Source organism: Molothrus ater, chromosome 13 (assembly GCF_012460135.2).
Source record: "Molothrus ater isolate BHLD 08-10-18 breed brown headed cowbird chromosome 13, BPBGC_Mater_1.1, whole genome shotgun sequence".
Taxonomy (NCBI): Eukaryota; Metazoa; Chordata; class Aves; order Passeriformes; family Icteridae; genus Molothrus; species Molothrus ater.
Window position 1 is genome coordinate 2765556 of NC_050490.2, and position 22618 is coordinate 2788173.

A 22618-nucleotide genomic window follows, 5' to 3' on the forward strand; every position below is an offset into this window, starting at 1 on the left:
AAAAGTCAAAGTACTATTGTTCACTGGGAGGAACAGAAATGCATTTTCTTCCTTTTGTAGGTGTCTTTACAGTGCCCTCTAGGAAACTTGTGGAGAAATGCTGGAGGGGTGTTTCTCAGCCCAGGTGGAGAAAATAAAGAAAAGAGGCCCTGGAAGAATTAAAAATTAAATAAATAATGGAGCTCTGGTCCCCTGGGACTGAGGTGCTTTTTGAAGGAAGCACTGCTGGTATTAAAACTGATAGTTACTTGAAATGAGAGAAATGGCTTTAGTATTCCACAAAAAAAGGGAAAAGTGGATAAAATCCTTTAAGCTCTCCTTCTGAAATGGTTATGAGAAGGAATTCTGCAGTTAGGACCTTAAGAGAGGTTTCTTCACTGGCTTAATTCAAATATAGGGTGTTAGATGGTCCAACTTGTGTTTCCTTTGATTTATAAAAGCAAAATGACCTGAAAGAATGTTCCTTGCACAAGGTGAGAGGTTTGTGGGGCTCAGCTGCTGCATGAGAATTCTGTAAAATCCAAGGATATTTTTAAACAACCTGAAAGAAATCCACATTTTTGGGCCTAGTGCTTATAAAGGATTTTTTTTCCTGGCACACCAGGAGGAACAAAAGGTGCACCAGAAGTTGTTTTTGAAGCACAGCTGGTAGGCAACTTTTATTTTCCTTTTTTTTTGAGTATGGATTTAAGACAAATGAATAAATTCTTGTGAGTAGGAAACAGTTTAAGAGTGGGAATATGGACTGGACATGAGAAGTACCTCCTTGGTGGGGATTTTTTTAACAAATTGCACATGGGTATCACGAGGAGTGGTTCCAGTGGGTCCTGCTTTAGGTGAAGAGGAGTTGGTGCCATCTTTTCTCCTGCAGCTCTCCAAGCTAACAGAGCTGCAGCCCCACAATAAAGGGACACAGAGGTTGTGACCTGGTGTGACAGTGCTTGGGAGCAGCTGCTGAAGGGAGCCAGGGCACAGCACCTGGGACAGTTAACTGTAATGAATAAAATCACTTCCACGTGGTCCAAATCCAGGTAAAAATGTCTGTGCCTCTCGAGGGGTTTGGAAGGCTGTGGAACTGAACACCAGATAAATGCATCTCCACAGACATCTGATCTTGGAGATTACAATCTGTGTTTGGATTTGGCTGCTGATCATTATCGTGTTTTTCTTGCCATTATTTAATAATATATGAGGTGATGGTATCACTTACAGAGGGAGTGGTTGGAGCAGATGCAGGGATGCTTCCTTGCAGTGATTTACTGCAAACACACCACACTCTTTGGAGGCTTCTTAATTCTATTCCTGCACACTTTTTTATTTTAATGGGCTAATTTTTTCCAATATAATTTTGTGCTTGAGGTCCATCAAGAAGGTCAGTTAAGATTAAGCCAACAGTAATTTGTTATTTAACAAATGAAAGATGTAACTGGAAATACAAACAAAGCTCTAAAGGCATTGTTGCAAAATATGGCTTACTTTGCTTGACTGGCTCTTTGTTTATGGGCTGTGCTGTCTGGGTACTCCCAAGTTACTGAGGCCAAGTCCTGAACCCTATCAGCTCTTTGTCTGTTACAGTGGTGCCATCATTGTGGTGACTGTCTTGATTTTTGTCTTCTTGTTGGTACATGATGTCAAAAACCTCAGCTCAGTCGCACCATAAAATCTGGGGATGGTTTGTGTTGGAGAGGACCTGAATGTAACAGCCTAAATGAGAGATGTGGGACTCCAGGGGCTCTCCCAAATGCAGTTTATTGTATCCAAGAGGTGACAGCAGCCCAGGCTGGTGGGTGACAGAGCTGTGCCCACAGCTGTCAGCTCCAGCTGCAGGCAGCCCTGGAGACCCTTTGGGTTTGGTTACAATGCATTATAGACTGTTCTTTGCTGAGCATTTTAATACAGCAGAACCAATCTATACCTTAACTGTTATCTCTAGCCTATCATAACTGCTGTAATTACCATATTCAAGTTACTGTTCTCCAATCACTCAAAGTTAGTACATTACAGTTTAAGCTAGAAGGTGTTTTTCAGTTTTCTTGCAGTGGAAAATTCTGAGACCTTTTTTCCACTTGCCACATTTGCTGCCTTGTTTGCCTGTGCTCTCTCCCTGCTTGGTAAAAACATTTTCTTGTTTGGGGTGGGCTTATCCTTTGCTCTAAGCCATAAAAACCCCTTCTAACTAACACAGCCTTTGCCTCCTTGGTTATCCAGTGAGACTGGCTCAGCAATTCTTTACTTCTGTATCAGAACTTGCTTCCATCTCTATTCCTTCATCAGACTCTACATTTAAAAATCTTTCTGCTAAGCATCCTTATCTGTGAGACTTTCTTGGCAAGCTTCCATCCTTCCCAACATCTGAAGGATTATCCATTGCCATCCCTACCAGAGGCAGTAACACCCTCCCCTATCCCAGGGTGCTCCAGGCCCTGTCCAACCCAGCCTTGGACCCTGCAGGGACAGGGCAACCACAGCTGCTCTGGGCACCCTGAGCCAGGGCCTGCCCACCACAATGGGGCACAATTTCTTCCACATGTTATCCTCCATCCTGAAAGGATCTCTCTCCCTTGGGGTTTGAGAACAGCCCCTTCCCTTGTGGGCAGGGGGAATTTGAGGCACCCCAGCAATCCTCAAGCACCATTCCTAGCCCACAATTCCCAACCATGCTGGGGTGAAGAGGAGTTCCTCTTTGTGATGGATATCTTTGTTACAGTGTGTTAAATCATCAGAGGGGGAAATCTGCTTGAGCTGGGGGAGAAGGGAATCTACTGAGTGTGGGAAAGTCTGGATTTATACAAGGCATTACTTATCTCATAATGTTCTGTCACTTGCTCTGCCAGGTTCCACTGGCAGCCCCTGCTGGAATTATGGAAGTCCCAGCAGGATTTATGCTGTACTCTGCAGTCTGGGGTAGCTCTTACACTCCCTCCTTTTTTTCTTGATGCTTAAGCAGCAGTTTAATTTTTTTGTCTGGTATAATTTGTGGATTGCAGAGTCTTTGTGAAGCAGGACCTGAAGAGGTGTTGAGAGAACAGAGTTTGGAAATGTGACCTTGGTTTTTGAGTGTGATGAACTTGCCAAGCACTGTGTGTTTGATTGGGCTTTGGAAGTGCTTTATGAAAGTAAAATCAAAAGATGCTTAGCTGGGATATATTGCTGTTGTAGTTTAATTTGATCAGGTGGTGTATAATCTCTGTTGCCTATAAGAGAAAAATGTAATGTTAAGCAGAAAATACATCTTTGACTAAGCATTGGTACATTGTAGTATCATAGATAAATTTTGCTTATTGGGGAATGCAGAATGCTTCTGATGCTGTCAGGACACTAAATTACCAAGCTGAAAATATATACATTTATTTAGAGATTACCACATGCAGCAATTTGCCCACATAGATAATGTGCTCCTTAGCCATGAATATGTGAACAAAACCACAGAACAAGTTCCCTGTGAGCTCCTGCTGGCAGCCTGCAGGGAATGGTGTGGGGAACATCTTCACTTAAACCACGTCTGGCTGACTCTGGAGGCAGCTTTTTGTAATGATGTGGGTTAGGAAGGGCATAACACTGTCTTTAGGATTATAGAGGCCATTGGGAGCGTTAATTAAATTCTGAGGAGAAGCCTTTTAAAAGTGCAATCCTGCAGCCAGAGAGCTTGGAGCTTTTATCATTGACTCACAGTGAGAAGGGGCTGTCTAACCATTCCGCCAGTCTGATCAGGACTCGTCAGATGCTTCTGTTTTGCATGTCAAGCTTGAAGGATGTCATATCCATGCTCCTGAATTGCCTTGGAGAAGGACAGAAGGACAGGTATTGCCCCCAGTGCCACGTCATTCCTCAGCTCCCAACAGTGAGTGATCAAAGCCTGGTTTGACTCCTTCCAAACCAGAGCCTGGTGTGCTGCTCATCAGCTAATTGTGATGGCAGCTTTTGGCTGCCTTAATTTATCATCCTGTTGGGAAAAAGGATTCTGAAATGATACCTCTGCTTCACATTTTCCTTCTGGATGGTTGTTGCATTTGGTCCTTGTAAGATGTGCTGTGGTTTCTTAGCAAAGCGAAGGAGAATGAGGTGTTGGAGCCCTGTGCTGGGGCTGCAGCTGCTGCTCATCCTCAGGAGAGCATCACAGCTGAGCCGTTCTGGTGGCAGCACAGAATCCCAGTCAGATCTGGGGCACTGCTGGGAAAATCTCCAGACACTGTTCCTGTGCACCAGTTTGAGGTGATTTATGTGGAGTCAGTAGGACTGAGATCAGAGTGGTTTTGTCTGGAGTTATTTTCCTAAGTGCTGTAATTTCTGATGAGCTGGTGGCAGGCGCTTGTTAAAGGACACATTTGGGTGATTTAAGGTGGATATTGGAGTGCTTGTGTCTTCCAGAAATTAACTGGATAACGAAGGGAAGCTTCTTCCCACTTGTGCAGCTGCTTGGCATTTACTGTTCTACACATTGCTCACATGCAGCCTTATCAAGATGCACAGGCTGGAAGCACTTCATGGTTAAATACTGTCAGATCACCTTGGGGTGCTGGGTTTGAAACAGTGCTTGGCTGAAACAGTGTCACAGCTGGTGGTTACTTGTGAGACTTGGAGCAGAGAGGAGCTACAAGGAGGACTAGAACACCCCAGAGTATTTTTAATAGTAGAGGCTAGGAATGTATGAAAGTAGTTAATTGGGCATCAGTTCCTGGACAAATGAGTGAGGTGAACAAGCTGGTATTTCCCAAACTTACAATCACAGAATCCTGGAATGGTGTGGGTTGAAAGGGACCTTAAAGCTCATCCATCCCCACCTTCTGCCATGGGCAGGGACACCTTCCACTATCCCAGGCTGCTCCAAGCCCCAGTGTCCAGCCAGGCCTTGGGCACTGCCAGGGATCCAGGGCAACCACAGCTCCTCTGGGCACCCTGTGCCAGGGCCTGCCCACCCTCACAGGGAACAATTCCTGATTCCCAATATTTAACCTAAACCTGCCCTGTTTCACTTTTTAGCCATTCCCTGTGTCCTGTCCCTCCATGCCTTGTCCCTGTCCCTCTCCAGCTCTCCTGGAGCCCCTTCAGGCCCTGGCAGGGCTCTGAGCTCTCCTGGAGCCTTTTCCTCTTCAGGTGAGCAGCCCCAGCTCTCCCAGCCTGGCTCCAGAGCAGAGGGGCTCCAGCCCTTGGAGCATCTCTGTGCCCTCCTCTGGGCTCTCTCCAGCAGCTCCACATCCTGCTGTTGATGTTGGAGGCTGTTTTGTGGGGATTTTGTGCTTGTGTGTTTTAGGTAACCTTGTATTTATCTTTCACTGCCAGAGTGGTTGATGGTGTAAACTGTGTTTGTTACATTTTCACACCACTTAGGGAAGAGCAAGGGCAAAGTTAGAGTTCAAATTTGGCAAACTGTTCCGTGGAAGGACCCAAGGGCAAGTTAATACAGTTAGGCAGGAATAATCAGCTAGTCTAGCATTAAATTGAAAGTAGCAAGCCTTACAGAACAGGATCTGGAGATTATGGTAGTGATGTAGTCAGCAGTGCCACACTGCTGAGCTAATCCCAACTGCCTGTGTGCTGGGATGGGCACAGGAGTGCTAAACCCGGCTGGGATGGGCACAGGAGTGCTAAACCCAACTGGGATGGGCACAGGAGTGCTAAACCCGGCTGGGATGGGCACAGGAGTGCTAAACCAAACTGCCTGTGTGCTGGGATGGGCACAGGAGTGCTAAACCCGGCTGGGACGGGCACAGGAGTGCTAAACCCGGCTGGGACGGGCACAGGAGTGCTAAACCCGGCTGGGACGGGCACAGGAGTGCTAAACCCGGCTGGGACGGGCACAGGAGTGCTAAACCCGGCTGGGACGGGCACAGGAGTGCTAAACCCGGCTGGGATGGGCACAGGAGTGCTAAACCCGGCTGGGACGGGCACAGGAGTGCTAAACCCGACTGGGATGGGCACAGGAGTGCTAAACCCGGCTGGGATGGGCACAGGAGTGAGTGCTAAGCCCAGCTGGGATGGGCACAGGAGTGAGTGCTAAACCCGGCTGGGATGGGCACAGGAGTGAGTGCTAAGCCCAGCCCTGTGTGCTGGCAGGGCTGAGGCAGGGAGCTGTGGAATTCCCAGGACACAGAAATGACTCCGTGTCTGTGGCTCATTGAGATCTTGTCTGTGCCAGGGCATTCTCTTGGGTTTTGGCACATCTTGCTCCCTGCCACTCATCTCCAGAGCAGATCTGGGGAGAAATCAACTCCACCCTGGTGGGAATGAGTGAGATTTATCTGTTCCTGTTTCGAGCAGGGAGACAGACTGAGCCTAAGCTCCTTGGGCAGTGTTAGCAGCAATGGAGGCAGTGGTGTGTACCCGCCTGTGCATGTAAGTGTGTGCCAGGGGAAGGACTCCCTGATATACAATATCAAATTTACCAAACACACACCCATTCTCCCCAAAATAAGACACTGTCATTGAGCTGAGTAATCACTAGGTGGATGGAGTGGGAGAAATGGCTCCTTGGTACAAATAGAAGTTTATTAAAGTCAAGGGTGTACAAACTCTCCTTGTGCTGATCTGAGGCTTGAAGGAGACTCGAGCTTAGCTGGCTGCAGTGTGGTTCTCCAGAGTGCCCCAAACCCAGCTGCAGATCCTCTGAAACCACATCAGAGACCATTTTTTAACTCCTTCAAGCTGGATTGGAGTTATTCACCAGCCCTCCTCATTCAGTGCCCAGGGCACTCAGTGCAGGAGCACAGTGATATCCTGGGACAAAGCAGTTGTGCTGTGTCTTCCCAGGGCTCTTGGCAGGAGTTTGGTCCCTCTGAAGCCTGGCTGAGATCTGCTTTATTTCTTCCTCAAGGGTTATAATCCCTGTGGAGCTGCTCTTAGGTCTTGCTGTGACCTCTCTTGGCATCCTCTGCTCTGTTTCCTTGGACACATTGTTGCTTCCAGGGCAAGAAGAATTTTACTCTATCGATGGATTAGATCTGCTCCAATCTGCGCTGGAGACTGGCAGGGCAAACAAAAAGCTGCCGTTCCCTTTTAAAGATTTTCTGACTTTTCTTTGAAAAGCAAAACTCAGACCAGTGTGTTTTGTTCTCTTAGGGGTCTAGATTTATTCTGGAAAAACTTGGAGAAGCCTGGAATTGAGGTGGGGGGGGGGAAATGCTTCCCTTGGAAAGCCCAGGGACTGTGCAGCTCAGTCTTTAATTTTGATAAGAACTTTATGTTTCTGCTGCACTGGAGGAGATTATAGGGATAAAAAGGTCAAAGATTTTCCTGCTGTTCATGGCTCTTGTTTCTGCTCTGCCTTTTGCTGCTTCAGAGCTGACACTCAGAGGATTTCAGAGGCACAGAGAATTGAGAACATCCACACATAGGTGCCCTTGTACAAACCAGAGTAACATAAGCAGCTCCTAGATATTTTTTAAGTTTTATTGATTTATTGATTTTTTTGTTCTGTATACTTGGTTTGGTTTTTTTTTTGTTTGGTTTTTTTTTGTTTGTTTGTTTTTTTTTGTTTTTTTTTTTTGGGATGCCTCTATTATCCTCAAGAAAAACAATCCCAAGGATTTGGATCCCAACCTAACTCTGTCTGATCTCCAGCCTGACTCTGTCACTGGAGAAATGTCAATCTTTCTAGCATGTTTTCTTTCATTTCCTCTTTGAATTCCTGAAGGTAAGAGAGCGTTTGAATGCTATCAGCTGCCAAAGCCTCATTTATCTGTTGTTTCTTTCACACCACTCCTGCCTTATCTCCAAGTTGCTGTGAATTGTGAGTAGCAGAGACAATGGGCCTGTGCAGGAAGGCTGGAGTCCCTCCGGGGGAAAGCTGGAGGCTCTTTGGAGACCAGGGACTCTCTGTGTAGTTCGGTGATAGAGGAAATCACATCAATTTGTTAATTAAGGTCATTTTAGAAGGTAAATCCGATTTTAAAGCCCCACAAACAACCAAGCAATGGGAGAAGCTGCAGTGCTTCCAGGACAGCCTTTGTTTGCAAGTAAAGGTCGCATTCAGAGTTTGTGCTTTTCCCTCAAACCCCAGAATTATTCTGTGGCTTAATTAAACAAATCATGTTTTTGAATGCATATTTGTCTTTTAGGTGGTCTTAAAATATTTCACCATTTTTCTGTTGACCATGAGATGAAATGGTCAATGGTGAGGGATGAAATGGTTTTGAGATGAGTGCAGGAGTTTGTTATTGTTATATGAGTGCTATTTCTAAGGTGGGCTTTAAAAACTGAAATGCCCTTTTCCCTGAACCCAGGATTGTGCTGATTGGAAACCTGTTCTTCTCTGGAAGAATTTGTCTTCTGCTTTCTACAGATGATTAAATTAAGACAAGTCAAAGTGATATTGACACACAATCGTTCTGCTTGACCAAATACACCAGCAAGACAGTAATTAAAATTCACTTCTTAATGCAAACTAGATGTTAATTACAGAACTCTTTGGGGAATACTTAAAATGAAAAAGCAATCATGTTTATCCTGGGCTAGAATAAAGTAAAAAACCACTGTATGACACTTGCAAGATGTGTTAAGCCCAGAATGGGAGACTTTCTCCTGAGGGCTGAATTGTTCTGGATGGTTCCCAACCTTGGTTCCACAAACCAAAGGACAGCACTGCTGGGAGGGCACCCACACCACAGAGGCCGAGAGCAGAGCAGGGAAATAGATTTTAGGGATGAAAATGTCTGGGAATCTGAGGGTCCATGATGTGAATAATCAAAGCAGAAAACACTGTCATCAAGCAAGACCAAGCCAAGCTGGCTGAATGTGTTCAGGGGCAGGATGTGAGCGCTGCTGGTGCTCGTTCCGGTATCTTCAAGGAGGGTGTGTGTTTCACGTTAAAAACTGTGCAAAACTCACCCAAAAATTCTGTGATGCTTTACAGAATCGCTTGTGAGAACCTTCACTCCTTTCTACTTCCTGGTGGAGCCCCTGGACGTGCTGGCAGTGCGAGGGATGTCGGTGATCATGAACTGCTCCGCGCAGTGCGAGACCCCGCCCCGGATTGAGTGGAGGAAGGACGGCTCCTTCCTCAACCTCGTGTCCGACGACCGCCGCCAGCTGCTGCCCGATGGATCTTTACTAATCAACAGCGTGGTGCATTCCAAGCACAACAAACCTGATGAGGGATATTATCAGTGTGTGGCAACTGTGGACAGCCTGGGGACCATCGTGAGCAGGACAGCGAAGCTCACCGTGGCAGGTAAGGCTCTGCTTGGGAGTGTGGCTGAGAACGTGCTGATGGGAGGTGTGGTGGGTGAGTGATGCCATGGCTGACTCTCACAATTAAAAGGAAATATCATGTATGTGTGGTAAGAGAAGTTTTACAGATTTATAGTTAAGTTTCATTCCCCTCCCTTGTGTTGTTATCAGGGGTGGCCTGGGTTTTGGGACATTTGGGAGGGTCAGCTCCTTACTGTGGCAGCTCCTGAGCTCCAATCAAGATGTCAGGAAGGGATCTCCACCACTGGGCAGCAAAGAAGGATTCAATGGACAGACCTTTGGGAGAGGCTAAAGGGTTAAAAGGCAAAACCTCCATTGTGTGGATGAGCACATGGTGGGAAAAATCCTCTGCTCCTGGTGCTATAATCTTTTCTCTATTCAGTCTTCTGTTGTATTTTTTATAAGGTTTTTAATAAACCTTTTCAATTTTTGGAAGTGAGCATCATTTCTCACAGAAAGGGATGCTCTGCCCTTGGAAAAATGGGAAGGTGCTTCCCAAGGAACATGAGCTGGTTCCATCAGCTCAGGGAAACTGGGACTGTGGCTCTCATTGTACTGGCTGGCAGTTGGCATGTGTTCTGTTCCTGTAAGCAGCTTAATGTGGGGTGTTTCTCAGGAAATGCTGGAGATCAGCAAAGCTGCAATGAATGGATTAAGAGAAGTGTCAGGTGTCTGAAATCACAATGGAGATTTACCACAGCTTAGAAGGAGGAAGAAAACAGGATTTTGCTTTCTTTATGTATAAATAACCTTAAAATAACTTTCTCTGCTTGTATGTGGAGAATTACCTGCTCTCAAACATTTGGGAAGCTCCTAATAGCAGTGTGTACAATCCCTGCAGGACTGGGAGATGGGTAGGGATGGAGGAGTTGTATTTTTCTGTTTCTTGAGTATCAGGTGTGAACAAGGAAGCCTGAAAAGCAACAATGAACCAAATACACACAAATTTTCCATTAAAAAGCCCAAGTGATAGCCTCAGAACCCTTCGGTGTTTTGAATACCTTTTAGACTTGCTATGTGACAGCTTTATTTTTGGGGATAGGAAGCAGTGAAGGAGTGAAGTTTGCAGGTAAAAATAAAGATTATGTCTGGGAAAAGTGATTTGTTCTGTCACTTGCTTATTTCTCAGGGCTTGGTATTGTCAGCTTGTGTCTTGTAAACAATCAAGCAGGAAGAGACTTGTAATTACTGAGTAAGGGTGAGACTTCAAAAACCAACCCAATGAGAAAAACAAGGTAAACTAAGGCACTGTAACTAGAAAAAAAGCCTGTGAAGCGATTTCCCTTTGTTTCTCTAATGATGTTTGCCAGCCTTTTTCAAACAGTTTTTTTTTCCTTTGCTTAATAAATGTCTGGGGGTAATGAATTCTTCCTGAGTGGTGCTCCTGCATCTCCCAGAGCTGCTGCTTCCATCGTTTGTATTCGCATGTTGTTCCCATTAACTTGGCTTGTAGCATTGTTGTGAAACATCAGCAGTGTCAGAAATAGAAAAATTGGGGTTTTATACCTTAAAAGAGTGACTTTGAGAATCTCTTAATGAGGAATAGATTGCCGAGCTTCTTGGCAATGAGGACAATAAAGGCAGTTCTCCCACACTTCTCTGCAGCAATTACCACCTCCTTGCCTCGCTGCTGTCGGGATTAATTCTGCTGCTTTCCACGTGAGAGCCTTCAGCCTCCTGCCTCTGCTATCAGACAGCTCTATATGATCGTTAGGTGAGGTTAATGGGGTTAAAAATGAAGGTAAGCCAAAATGTCTGCTGAATTTCCACTTCCATTTTCTCCTAGCTAGGTAGAGGGTATCATTTCAATTGATATTTTCTAAAATGATGGAATCTTTAAGAGCCTTTTAGTACTTGTGGAGGAACCCAAGTACTTGGGAAAAAAAAGGAAACCCAAGAGCCTACTTAAAAAGAACCTACAACAAACAACAATGCAGTTCTGGTGAGGTTTTTTCCCCAAAAAATCTCAGGTAGAAAACAGAACAAATACAGTCTAGCCCAAGACAATAAGGACCTTCCCCACACAACCAGTTGCCCCTTTGGCACACATTGGCCTGACAGCTGTGTATTTAGATTATTGATTAATTCCATGCAATAAAAATGGTACTTTTACTGCCCACAGCTAGAGGAAATGCTGGTGACACATGTTGTGCATTGCCTTTTGCCATCCTGTGCTTTGGAAAGCTGCCCCAGAGCATCCTCTGGCTGCAGTGCTGCAGAGCTTTGGCAGGTGTGGGTGTGTGAAAACCCATTTACCACCCCAGACAAGTGCCAAGAGCTGGGCAAGACCATGCTGAGTTTAATCCTCTTGTTGGGGAAAAGGCACTTGGGTTGCTGAAGGCTTTGGAATAAGAGGTGGAATATTTAAATCCTGGTTTAGCCTGTTGCTTTTCTTGTCCTCATTTGAATCCCTTAGTTTTAACAGTGGTTTTTAATATTCCTTCCCACTCTTTGTTTTAATTGGCAGCTTTCAGGCTGTGGTGAGCGTGGGCATTGTTGGCATAGTAAGGGTTCCCCTTGGCCTCAAAATTCCAGTGGGAGGGAGCAAATTCCCCTCTTAATTGAGCAGTGGTTCCTCTGCTGTGTGTGAGTGTGGTGCTGCCATGCACCTGATCTCTAAAAGAGAACATTATGAAGTGTAGGTTGCATGTTTTAACAGCTTCTTACTCATTAAATAACTCTTAAAAATGACAAGTTTAGGGGGGCAGGGCAAGGAAATGGAGTAATAACATGTTGTGTTCCATCCTGTGGATACAGGGCTGGAATTTTCAGTCTTGGAGCTGCACAGCTGGTGGATGATGCTGAGCATTCCACCTGCAGGAAGGTGGCCAAATTTGGATAAGTTTCTCAAGTTATTTAAAGGACTTCCTATATATATATATTCTAGTTTGAGGGATCTAATTTTTATGGGGTTTTGGAACCTGAAGCTCTTTTGCTGCCATAGGATGACAGGGGTTTGATTAGTGAGCCACTGCATGAAAAACTGAACCCAGAACAGGCTCTGAGTGCCTGGGCCTGGAGTGCTGGGTCAGGGCTTGCAGGAGCTGTGTGAGAGACAGGCTGGCTGGGATTTCATCAATTTGTGTGTCTGACCCTGCTCTGAGTGTGCTGTGGCAGGGGACTGGGTCATGGCAGCTTCACTTGGCAATGTGCCCTTCAAGGACCTTCTCTGTGTGTGATGATCCATGAGAAGACTCTGCTCTTTTGGAGGGGTGAGGATCAAGAGGTCCTGTGGCAACTGAGCCTTGTAAAGGAACTGATCTTTGCTGCCTTTAGATTTCTAAAAGTCAGAGGACACCATAAAATATTCCATTGTGAAGAACACTTGAGTTAGTCTGTAACTTGAAATTGTGTGCTGCTATCCCTTGGTAGGAAAGTGTTTGCTGTTCTGCCAGGCTTGTAGTAGTAAATCCTTGATTTTTAGGAACAAACCTAAATTTTTAGGTTGCAAACAAGCATAAATGTTAGTTTTCTTTAATGAGCAGCACTTTGGGGACATGAGCATCTCTTTCCCACTCAGTGTGAGCTCCACAGTTTGGTTCCTTCAAGCAGATGAAGGTTGAGTTTGTCATCTCCAGTTTCTAAGGGCAGTGAAGGGAGAAGGTGCTCATACAGTCCATGTAATGTGTAGGATTTCCCCATTGTTAGGATGGATTTGAAATAGGGAAAGTCAAAGGAACTGCCTAATTTATGTAAAGCCACAACACTTTAATCACTGCCTTGGTACACTATGTTTTTTAATTGGCTTTTGAAATGCAAATCTGTCTTTGATACTTAAGTGCTAGTTAGATCTTAAGAAGGGTAGGGGGTTTAAAAAAGCTGCTGTTAAAACATGGATTAAAAATAGATTTACAAAGTTTTGGAGATCTGTGTCAGTAATTCATCTTGGAAAAATAAATATGTATGTATTTTAATAAAAACTGTAATGACACAAGCTGAAAATATTCCCAGGATGATCTTTCCCCAGTCACTGGTTACTGTGGCTTGGTTAAAGCTTTCATTAAGAGCACAGATGTATGAGGATCTAAAAGTTGGGAAGTGTGACAGGGGCATTGAGTTTGATCATGCAGACTTATTTGCCCTGTAAATCCATTTCAAGACTGCTCACTAAATTATTTGTTTCACCTCTTGTCATCTTCTTTCCCCAAGTGAATCCAGCTGTTTTTCTTCCTCTTCTTCCACTTATCCTTGCATTTGATAATTCTTGGCTTTGAGCTTTGTGAGATTTTGCTTGGCTGTGATGAGGCAGCTGTGGCACTGCTGTGGTACAAACTTCAGGTGTGTCTGAGTTACATTAATTCAAAAGCACTTGCTGATAGCTTCTCACTTGTTTTTCCTCACCTCAACTAAATAATCTCCTTGAATTATTATTTCTCATTTAAACACTCACAGAAATTTTATTTTCAAGCCTTCATTTTGTAATTACTTTTAGAAAAGATACAGACAAATCACTTCTGTTAAGAAATGCTCCTGCCATGTCAAGTCAAACTCTAAAATACTTCAGAAACCAGAAGGATTTGATATGTGCTTAGTAAAAGTGTAGGATCTCCTTTGGAGCCATTGAGCACATTGCAGGGGCAGCACAGGAGGGGGATGTCCCTGACTCTGGAAATGCCACAGTGAAGCTTCACGTGTTGTTTTGTGTTGAGGCTTTGGGAGACTTCTGACTTCAAACTGGGGATGCTGGAGTCAGCCCATCGTGCCCATCCCTGGAAGAGGGATTTGGAGCAGTTCCAGCCATACTCAGGCTCTTTGTTCCTGAGCATGGTGGTGTTCTCTGCTCTGCTGGCCTGGGTAAATCCCCTCCTCCTGCTGCTCCATCCTGCCCATCCACGGCTCCTCAGCACTGCTGTGCTGGGGCAGCTCATTGACAAAATGGGCACTCCAGGAGTGCAGCCAAAGCTCCTGTGGCTGCTCTCTCTGTGGGGCCAGGTGTCCCCAGGCTGCTGTGACCGTGCCAGGTGTCACAGGGGCCCTGCAGGGAGGAGGGACCTGCCCTTGGTCAGGTTTTGCTGCTGAGAGTTCCTCCAGACATCAGAGAGAGGGAGTGGACTTTGCTTGGGAAATGGCTCCAGTTCTTAGCTGACCACATTGCCTCTTCAAGATTTATTTGCATCTTGTGTGTGCCCAGCTAGGGGCTCCCAAACTGATGGCTGGAGAGCTGCAGGAGGCCTGCATGGGCTGTGGTGGTTCCTGAGGCTTGGAGGAGTTGATTGAGTTCTGAGCCAGGTGATGCCAGGGTCTGATCCTGCTTCTGGTGCAGCTCGTGACACCAGCTCCAGATCCCCACGCTTTGCCTTTTCTCCATGGGCTAATAAAGAATTTCTCTACCATAAATTTCAAGTATTACTTGTTATAATGCACCAAAGTGCTGCAGACCAGGAGGGCAGGTAGAGATAAGGAATTCTGTATCCATTACAGAATGGATGGTAGGCAGTGGGTGAAATTGTGACCAAGAAATCATTATCCATTATCAGGCCATAAAATCATTATCCAGGCCATTCCCTGAGCACAGCCTGTGGGAGGGAGCAGGACCTGGAGTTCAAGGTAGAGCTCTGCAAAGCTCAGCCTCAGAGGTGTGCTGTGTTTCCTTCTGGGCTGTTAGAGTGCTTAGCTATTGCATATCAATCACTTCTTTCTGTATAATTAATGCTGAAGAGATTAGGATTTTTTTTCAAACATTAATTTGAGCTGAAATTTTATCTTTGCTTTTTTTTTACCATAACTACAAGGAGCTGCACAGAAGTAGCCAGAATATTTGGTTCTGTTTGCTCATGTCCTCTGAGAAGTTTGCCAAGCTCTAAAGATTGCAGCTGAGCAGTGTTTTATTTCTCACTAGACTCCATGTGCCATCCCAAAGCGAGAGAGAAGCTCAGAACAAACTGTCCCAGCTCTGCAGAGATGGGGTTAATTTAGGAATAACAGCACATTTTTATCCAGGGTTGCACATTTCCTTTAACAGCAAGGAGAAAAAAAGTAATCTTGATCTCATCTTTGTGAATAAAGAACATTCTGTATCTTGGAATTGGAAAAAACCTCAGAGCAGAGATACTTCAGAGGAGGGTATTTAAGAGCACTTAGCCAGCAAGTGACATGGGTGATAAATTTTCCTTGCAGAAATCTGTTTTTCTATGAAAAAAGCATCTGTGTTTTTCATAAATTGGCTTAGATCAAAATGCGTTTCTTCATGACAGGTAAATGGCAAAGGTGGTTTTAACACAACTGCAGTTTGTACAGGTTCTGTCAGCTGTTACTGAAAGTATGAGAGTTTAGACACTTAAGACAATAAATACTCTGTTATTTGTCATTCTCAATTCTTGCAGTTCCCATTTGTCCAGTTAAAGTAGCAAAGAAAATCTATGTGAGCCTTTGAACTGGTCTGCAGTTCTTGGACTGAAGGCAAAGGTCCAGGTTCAAAACTATTATAAATTTTTAGTCTCAGATTGGGATTTAATACCAGAGTCTCTTGCCATGTCCAGGGCAGAGAAGGGCAGGACTTGCCTGCAGCTGGATTATCACTGGAATCCTGGGGAAAGCCCACAGCAGGGAATGTGAACTCCTTGTTTCAAACTCCTCATTGAGATCTAATAACCAAGTCAGAGCCCAGGTGAGGAGACTCTTAATTGCTTGCTTAAAACTAGTTCCTATTGAAAAACACAGGTTTTCTTAAGCTTTTATATTTCAAATTTATTTCACCTTCTATCAAACCAAACCCAGCAGCTCATTGTGACTAATACTATCCCTGTCCTGAATCCTGTGGGTCAGTGAGCCAGTTAAAGCTTATTTGTGCTTGCTGGAGGGTGACAAAAGGCTCTGCTGAGGCTGGAGCAGAGGGGGCACAGGGAGATGTGTGGCACTCGTGCCTGAGCTTCCTGCTTTGGTAATGATGTAACAGCAGTGCTCAGAAAAAACCTTGTGCTTTCTAGACTGAAATTTATTCAAGTGCTGTGCAATGCAAGTCTTGTAACTGGCAAAGGGAATATCCTTTGTGCATGTAGTTCATAGGCAAAGTTATGTTCATGTACTTCAGAATAATATAAACTTACTGTAAATCATGAGAAATGGGAGCTCTTTGCAGCATATGTTCCATCTTGACCTTTGCCTTTGAAAATATGGCAGGTGATAGAGTTAATCTGTGGAGAAGCAGGGATTTGGTGGAAGGGAGCTGGGACCAAATCCCTGAAATCCCGTGAGCTGACACTCGGCTGGGGGGTCTGGATGGTGAGACAAGGACAAAGTGACACCATACTGATGGTGCATCAACAGCCCTGAACTAGAAACTTGGCTGAACTTTGTTTAGATTGGATTCTCATTTGTTAATGTTTTGACTCAGATCAGATTTTTCTCTCTCTCTGCTCTGCATGTCAGCACCAGCAATCCCTGTGTAATTCTGTTTGACAAGTTAGCACGGGGCTCGCTCGGAATCCCGAGCTGTCAGCACAGTGATGGTTACATCTGCAGCCTGTGCTCTTCACTCCCTCCCTGCCTGCTCCTGTGTGCAATCAGCAAGAGATTTCAGCTTTATTAGTGTACAGGGGAGGCTCTGGGTGCTGGCATTGTTCAGGTTTCTGGCTGACTCAATATTGCTTTTTGAAAACAATAAGAAGCTGTGCTATTGCCCTAAGTGAAGGGTGACACAAAAGCAGCAAGGGTAAGAAGTATCAAGGCACAAGGGTATCTCTGATTAATGTTATATTTTTCTGTAACAAAAATTCAAGATGAAGTTCAATGACCCTGAAGAGGAAACAAACTGGAGGAAAAATATTTAGAATAAGGAAAAATTAAGTTATGACATTGGCTAGGGTTCAGTTCAGTGAGGTTAGTTCTTGGTAACATTGTTAAAAGCATAGGGTATATTTCATCTTCACATAAATATGCGGGGAATAAAGATGTTAAAAATTGTTAACTCTCCAAGCCCTATTCATTTGCATATAGAAACCCCTATTTTGGGGGAACATGGGGAAATGTCTCTGGATAATTTGTATGTTTCTGTAAAGGTGTTCCTCTTCCTTCTGTAACAGCTTCTGAAGTTGGCCCTGGCTTAAATGCATTGTCAGTCTGCTCTTAAAAACAGAATAAAAATTAGGCAATGAAAGGCTCTGTTGTGGAGAGACCTCTAAAAACCTGGTTCTGATACTCTGAGCTTCATGGCCAGCAGCTGCTGGGGAGATCAGTGGTGTGCTGATGCCACCTGGGCTGTGCTGGTGTTGGATAATTTGCAGTTATACGGCTTTTAGTGTTTGCCTTTATCCTGCCACGCACCCTTGTTGTCTCCAGACGCCTCTTTGAGCCGCATGTTTGTGTCTGTAAAAGTTCTTTGTGCTTTGTGTTTGTCTGCTGTTCTGTCAGCCTCCAAGCACCCTGGTTTTGGGGCTTTCTTTGCCATTCACGCATCCCGAGGAGTTTGCAGTGAAATTGTTGCTTATTTCCTGTCTCTAAATGCCTGTTGTCAGGTACCAGCTGTCTTTGTCACTGTCTATAGAGTTGCCTGCAAAAGTTTTTCAGATCTTTCCTTTCTTCCAGTTTTGTGATAAATTTATCCTGACAGTCCTCTCTGTGCATTAATCTTCTTTGAATAGCTTGTTCACATGAGCTTCCGTAATTGATAGCCTCGCCTGGAACTAAAATTATTTAACCTGTCAAGCTCTTTTCTTCCACCACAACCCTCGGATCTTATTCTTCTTTTGTTATGGCTCTTGATTTTGTTTTAGGAAGAGTAATTGTGAGCCTGTAGGCTTCTTATTTTTAGGCAGTCTATTGATGAAGACCTGAAGTTCCTTAAATGATGAGGCAATCTGTGTGCCTTATCTTTAGGGCTTCTCTTGAAATCCCACAGGGGTTTCATTGGTCTTGCTATTAGAATGATCTTCAGCAGCAGCAAATAAATGACTCCATGGTCTGCATGCCCTCAGTTCATTTTTTCTGGCATTAGAATGTTGTTTTAGCTGTTTCTTGGTGTCTGTGGAGGTCAGATTCATTAGCTGCTGCAGCTTTTCCTGCTGCTGCTGCTGGAGCTTTTGTGTTGTTTGGCCCTTGGACTGCCAGTCCTGTCTCCAATTTTCATGATGCTATTTCACCTCCTCCATCAGAAGATCTATTCTTTGTTTGCAGGGAATGTGAACTCCTTGTTTTGAAACTCTTCATTGAGATCTAATAACCAAGTCAGAGCCCAGGTGAAGAGACTCTTAATTGCTTGCTTAAAACTAGTTCCTATTGAAAAACACAGGTTTTCTTAAGCTTTTATATTTCAAATTGCCACTCCTTGCAGCACCTCTTGAGCCTGACCATGTGCTATGGACAGACATCCCCACCTCACTCCCACTGCTTTTCTTGGAGTTGTGGTTGTCAGTGGTGACCTCTGTATTTTTGAACATCTTCTTTCAGTGATGTTGTTGCTCCCATTTCATTTCTGAAATAATTTATTCATCTCCTCTTGATATCACCTAACTAGAATTTGGAATTGCTTGTTTTGCCAGGTAGAACATCATATTTGCTGATGTGTTTTCCTTGTCCCAACACCCTCTAAAATTTTTGGATATGTAGTAGATAAAGGGGAGAAATTGTTCCCTATGAGGGTGGTGAGGCCCTGGCACAGGTTGCCCAGAGAAGCTGTGGCTGCCCCTGCATCCCTGGAAGTGTCCAAGGCCAGGCTGGACAATATTTTCTCCAATATTTTGCTGGTTTTCAGTATATTTTGCTATTTTTCAGTATGTTTTTTTGTGGACCTTGCCCATGTCATCAGATAATTGAGCTTGAAAGGGGCCTTGGGACATGGGGAGTTCAGTTGTTTGTTCAGAAGAGCTCTGAGGTGCCACCTGGTCACTTGGTGTGTCACTGCAGTGACAGCACCTGTGTCTGTGGGTGTTACTGATGTGTCCAGTGACATTTTGCTCTCATTCTGGCCAAGGGACACTGTTTTTAATCAGCACATACCATGCTGTCATGGCTGTGTTCAACCAGGTCAGGATTGTGGTTATGCTCTGACATTTCTCATTTGTGTTCTGTATTCCATGTACTTCCTATCTCTGTTTACCCAGCAAGGACATTTTTTAGGTTTTCCTCTCTCCCTGTTACAATCCTTGTAAAAATCCCCATCCCTTCCCCAAGGAGCTGTCTCCTGCCCAGATTTTTGGTTGTTTCTCCCCTGTCTGCTTTGCCTAAAGCAAGGGGGGGAATGATGTGCTGCTTGGTGTTTGTAGCAAGGACTGGAAGCATCTGGCCTTTTCCTAATTCAGGTGCTGCTGGACTCGTGTTCTGCAGGACTGTTTGTAATTACAAAGTCTGCTCCATGTGCCAGTGAGATCCATGAAATATGGCTCATTAGCAGCAGTGTATTTTAAGCCATTTCACACCTCTGCCACTCCAACAAATGATGCTGAATAATGTTGGAGAGAAGGAGCTGTGATAATTTAATGAAGTGTCCACAGATGGCTGGACTTATTAATTTTTTAGCAGGGTTGGGGTGAGGAGCTGATGCACTAACAAAATAGGCAGCATCTTTGTGATGGCTGTGCTGCTGAAGGGTAGCAGATGTTGGAGCTGTCCTAACAGTAGGGGATCATGTTCCCATTCTCCAGGACCTCCTCGTGGTGCTGAAATCTCTACACTTCCCAAGAGGCTCTTTGGGGAAAGGAGTTACAGTTATGGATTTGTCATGAGTTCAAATTCGATCAGGCAGACAGGAATGGGGGAAAATTCAAGTGGCTGAAAATTGGGAGCAGTTTGTGGGATCATTCACAGACTAGTTGGATGAATTTCAGGTGGAGAGTGGAAGAAGCTGTAGGGTGGAATGTTTGGAGCTGGTGCTGCTGGAGTTACTTTAGACTTGGGTAAGTTAGGAGAAACTTGAATAAAAGTTGACTCTGGGCAGCAAAGGCTTTTCACAGATGGTATCCAGGAGGGAACAGGATGGAAAACCTGCCAGCTGCTCCTGTGCTTTGCTTTTTCCATATTGCAGTAGCAATGGGGGAAAAAACAGAAAACATTTGCTGAGCACATCGAGATGTCACAAGAAGACCTGAAACCAGCCTTGGGAAAATGTTAATTGCACAAACATGTGATGTGTGTGTTTAGAGCAGTCTAATGCTTGTACTAAGTGTCATCCTAAATTCCAGTCAGAGCAGTGGCAACAGAGGGGACACAAGTGAGGAAAACTCCCAGAGGCTTGTGGCCACTCCTACAGCCCTGCCCCAGGCAGGAAAAGGGGATTCCTCCCCAGCTTTCTCTTCCTTAGAGATGAAGAGATGGTTCTCACCTCTCCCTTCCCTTCTGCAGTGTTGATGTGCTGAGACGGGTCCCAAAGGGTTGGTAGGGCTCTGGGGGGTTGAGCTGTGCATGGCCATGGCACCCACGTTAACCAGAGCAGGGTTTGCAGCCAGAGCTCAGGCAGGTGTGACTCTGCAGTTACTGCACTCAAGTGAGCCAGTTATTTAGTAATGGTTGATAATGAAGCTTTTTTCCTTTCAGTCTCCTTGTATATGATTGGCACTGGCTGCAGTTGCAGGGAGGCTGCTGAACTGGATTGGCATCTGGCTCAGGGCAGTGAATTCCCTGATTCTGCAGACTCCAGGAGATGAAATACTGGCTCCATTGAGGGCAGGAGACTACAGCCAGAATTTTAACCATCTGTGTTTTCTAGGAGCCTGGGAATTATTGCTCTTCTAGGCACATCTTTTTCAGAAATGGAGACAATGAGCCACAAATCTCAGTAAGGCTGAGACTGGGAATGCTGATTGAATGCACCACATTTGCATTAATAGATTGTTCATTCACATTCCTACCATTGCTCTGGGCTTGGATGAGGGGAAGGAAGAAACAAAAGGGAAGGAGAAAAGAGGCACAGAGTTGACTTCCCCACCTTCTCTGCCACTTGCATTGTCCTGGCAGAAATGAGAGGTTTGGGATGCATCTAATCCCTGTTATGTGCATGTGAGTGCACTGTTGCTTATGTGCTCTCCTGCCTGTGTTTAGAGAGCATTCCAAATGGAAAATCATCCTTCCTAAATTTAGTTTATTAACCTGCATTCTTGCTAGGTCAGTAGTATTTTCCTTTGGTGTCCTGAAATCGATACCTAATGTATGTGCACTGCCACAGAATGATTAATGTGTGTACAAACACGAAAAAATTGTCTTCAGTGTCAGAAGCCCAAAGTGTCATTTATCATGACATCCATTTACCGAAAGATGGGCTGATGTCTTCAACTGATTGTCCTGCACCACATGGCTGAGGAGTGGGGGCTGCTCCCTCAATTAGGAGTGACCTTCCATCCCTGGCAGTGCCCAAGGCCACCTTGGATGGGGCTTGGAGCACCCTGGCACAGTGGAAGGTGTCCCTGCACAGGGCAGGGGGTGGCACTGGATGGGCCTTAAGGTCCCTTCCACCCCAAACCATCCTGGGACTCTACTCATCATTAGAACTTCTTGCTCAGCCTTCGTGGTTGAAGTGTTTGGGAAATACCAACCACTGAGCGAAAAGTATCAACATTTTAAAAACTTAACTTTAAAAATAGTTGTAAAAGTGTTTGTAGTTTAACTAGATTGAATTGGCTTACATGGTAATGCCTCTAAAAATGACTATAGAAAGTTGAGGAAATGCTGGCTTAGAAGTTGATAATTGATGTTTTGAAGAGAGCAGCTCTGTAATGGAAAGGTTCTGGGCTGGGAGATGAAAGGATATTTTCTAGTGGCTCACTGCTGCAGGAGGTGTGCCAGCATTCTGGGACCTGCTCCTGGATTTATAAACAGATCTCCAAATTAATAGCAATTAAAGCCTGGGTTTGGAGTGCTTTTTGTAATGCATCATGATTGTTTTGTGGTTGTTTGTTAGCTAAAGCAAAGGGTCCTCCTCCACAGTGGAGGCTTTTAAGCAGTGCAAATTGCCAATAATTGTAGAATAAGAGAAAATTACTCTTTAGGACAAAATTATAGGCTAGGTTAAAATGTATATTTTAAAACCACACAGGACTATGACGAAATACAGGTTTTAGTGGCATTTAAGATGACTTGGAAAATGAACTGTAATTTCATTTCCAGTGAGTAATGAAAGCATCTTGAATAAAGCTTATTTAACCTCAGTGGAGCACCTGCACACAACAGAAGGCACAAGGTCTGTCCTGTCCAGGAAATGAACAGCACTTGTCAGGGATTAAAATTAAAGGATATTTGAGCTGTATGTGAGGAATTGCAGGGCTTCAGTCCTCCAGGAACTTTCCTGCTTGTGCCTGAAGTAGCCAGTGTGGGGCTGTACCAGTGGGAGCTGCTGGGAGCAGAGATGGCAAAGGTGAGGTGAAAACAGAAGTGTCACAGGGTCACCTGGCTAAAGGGGGAGACCCAGGATTCCCTCCCAGGATGGGGAAAGAACTGGCTTCATATGCTTCATATGCTCTCTTAATAAATGAGAATATTGAGAGAGATAAGAATCAGAGGTAATTAT

The 22618-nt window shown here is 44.7% G+C and overlaps 1 protein-coding gene across 9 annotated transcripts in view; it reads left to right on the plus strand.

The window, feature by feature from the left end:
* The window catches only part of NEO1 (neogenin 1), a 178479-nt gene that overhangs the window by 44229 nt on the left and 111632 nt on the right, over positions 1 to 22618 (plus strand). For all 9 annotated transcript variants that reach the window (XM_036389301.2, XM_036389305.2, XM_036389299.2 and 6 more), the window contains exon 2: positions 8849 to 9166. In XM_036389301.2, coding sequence (XP_036245194.1) covers positions 8849 to 9166 — 318 coding nt within the window. The remainder of the gene's footprint in view (positions 1 to 8848; positions 9167 to 22618) is intronic.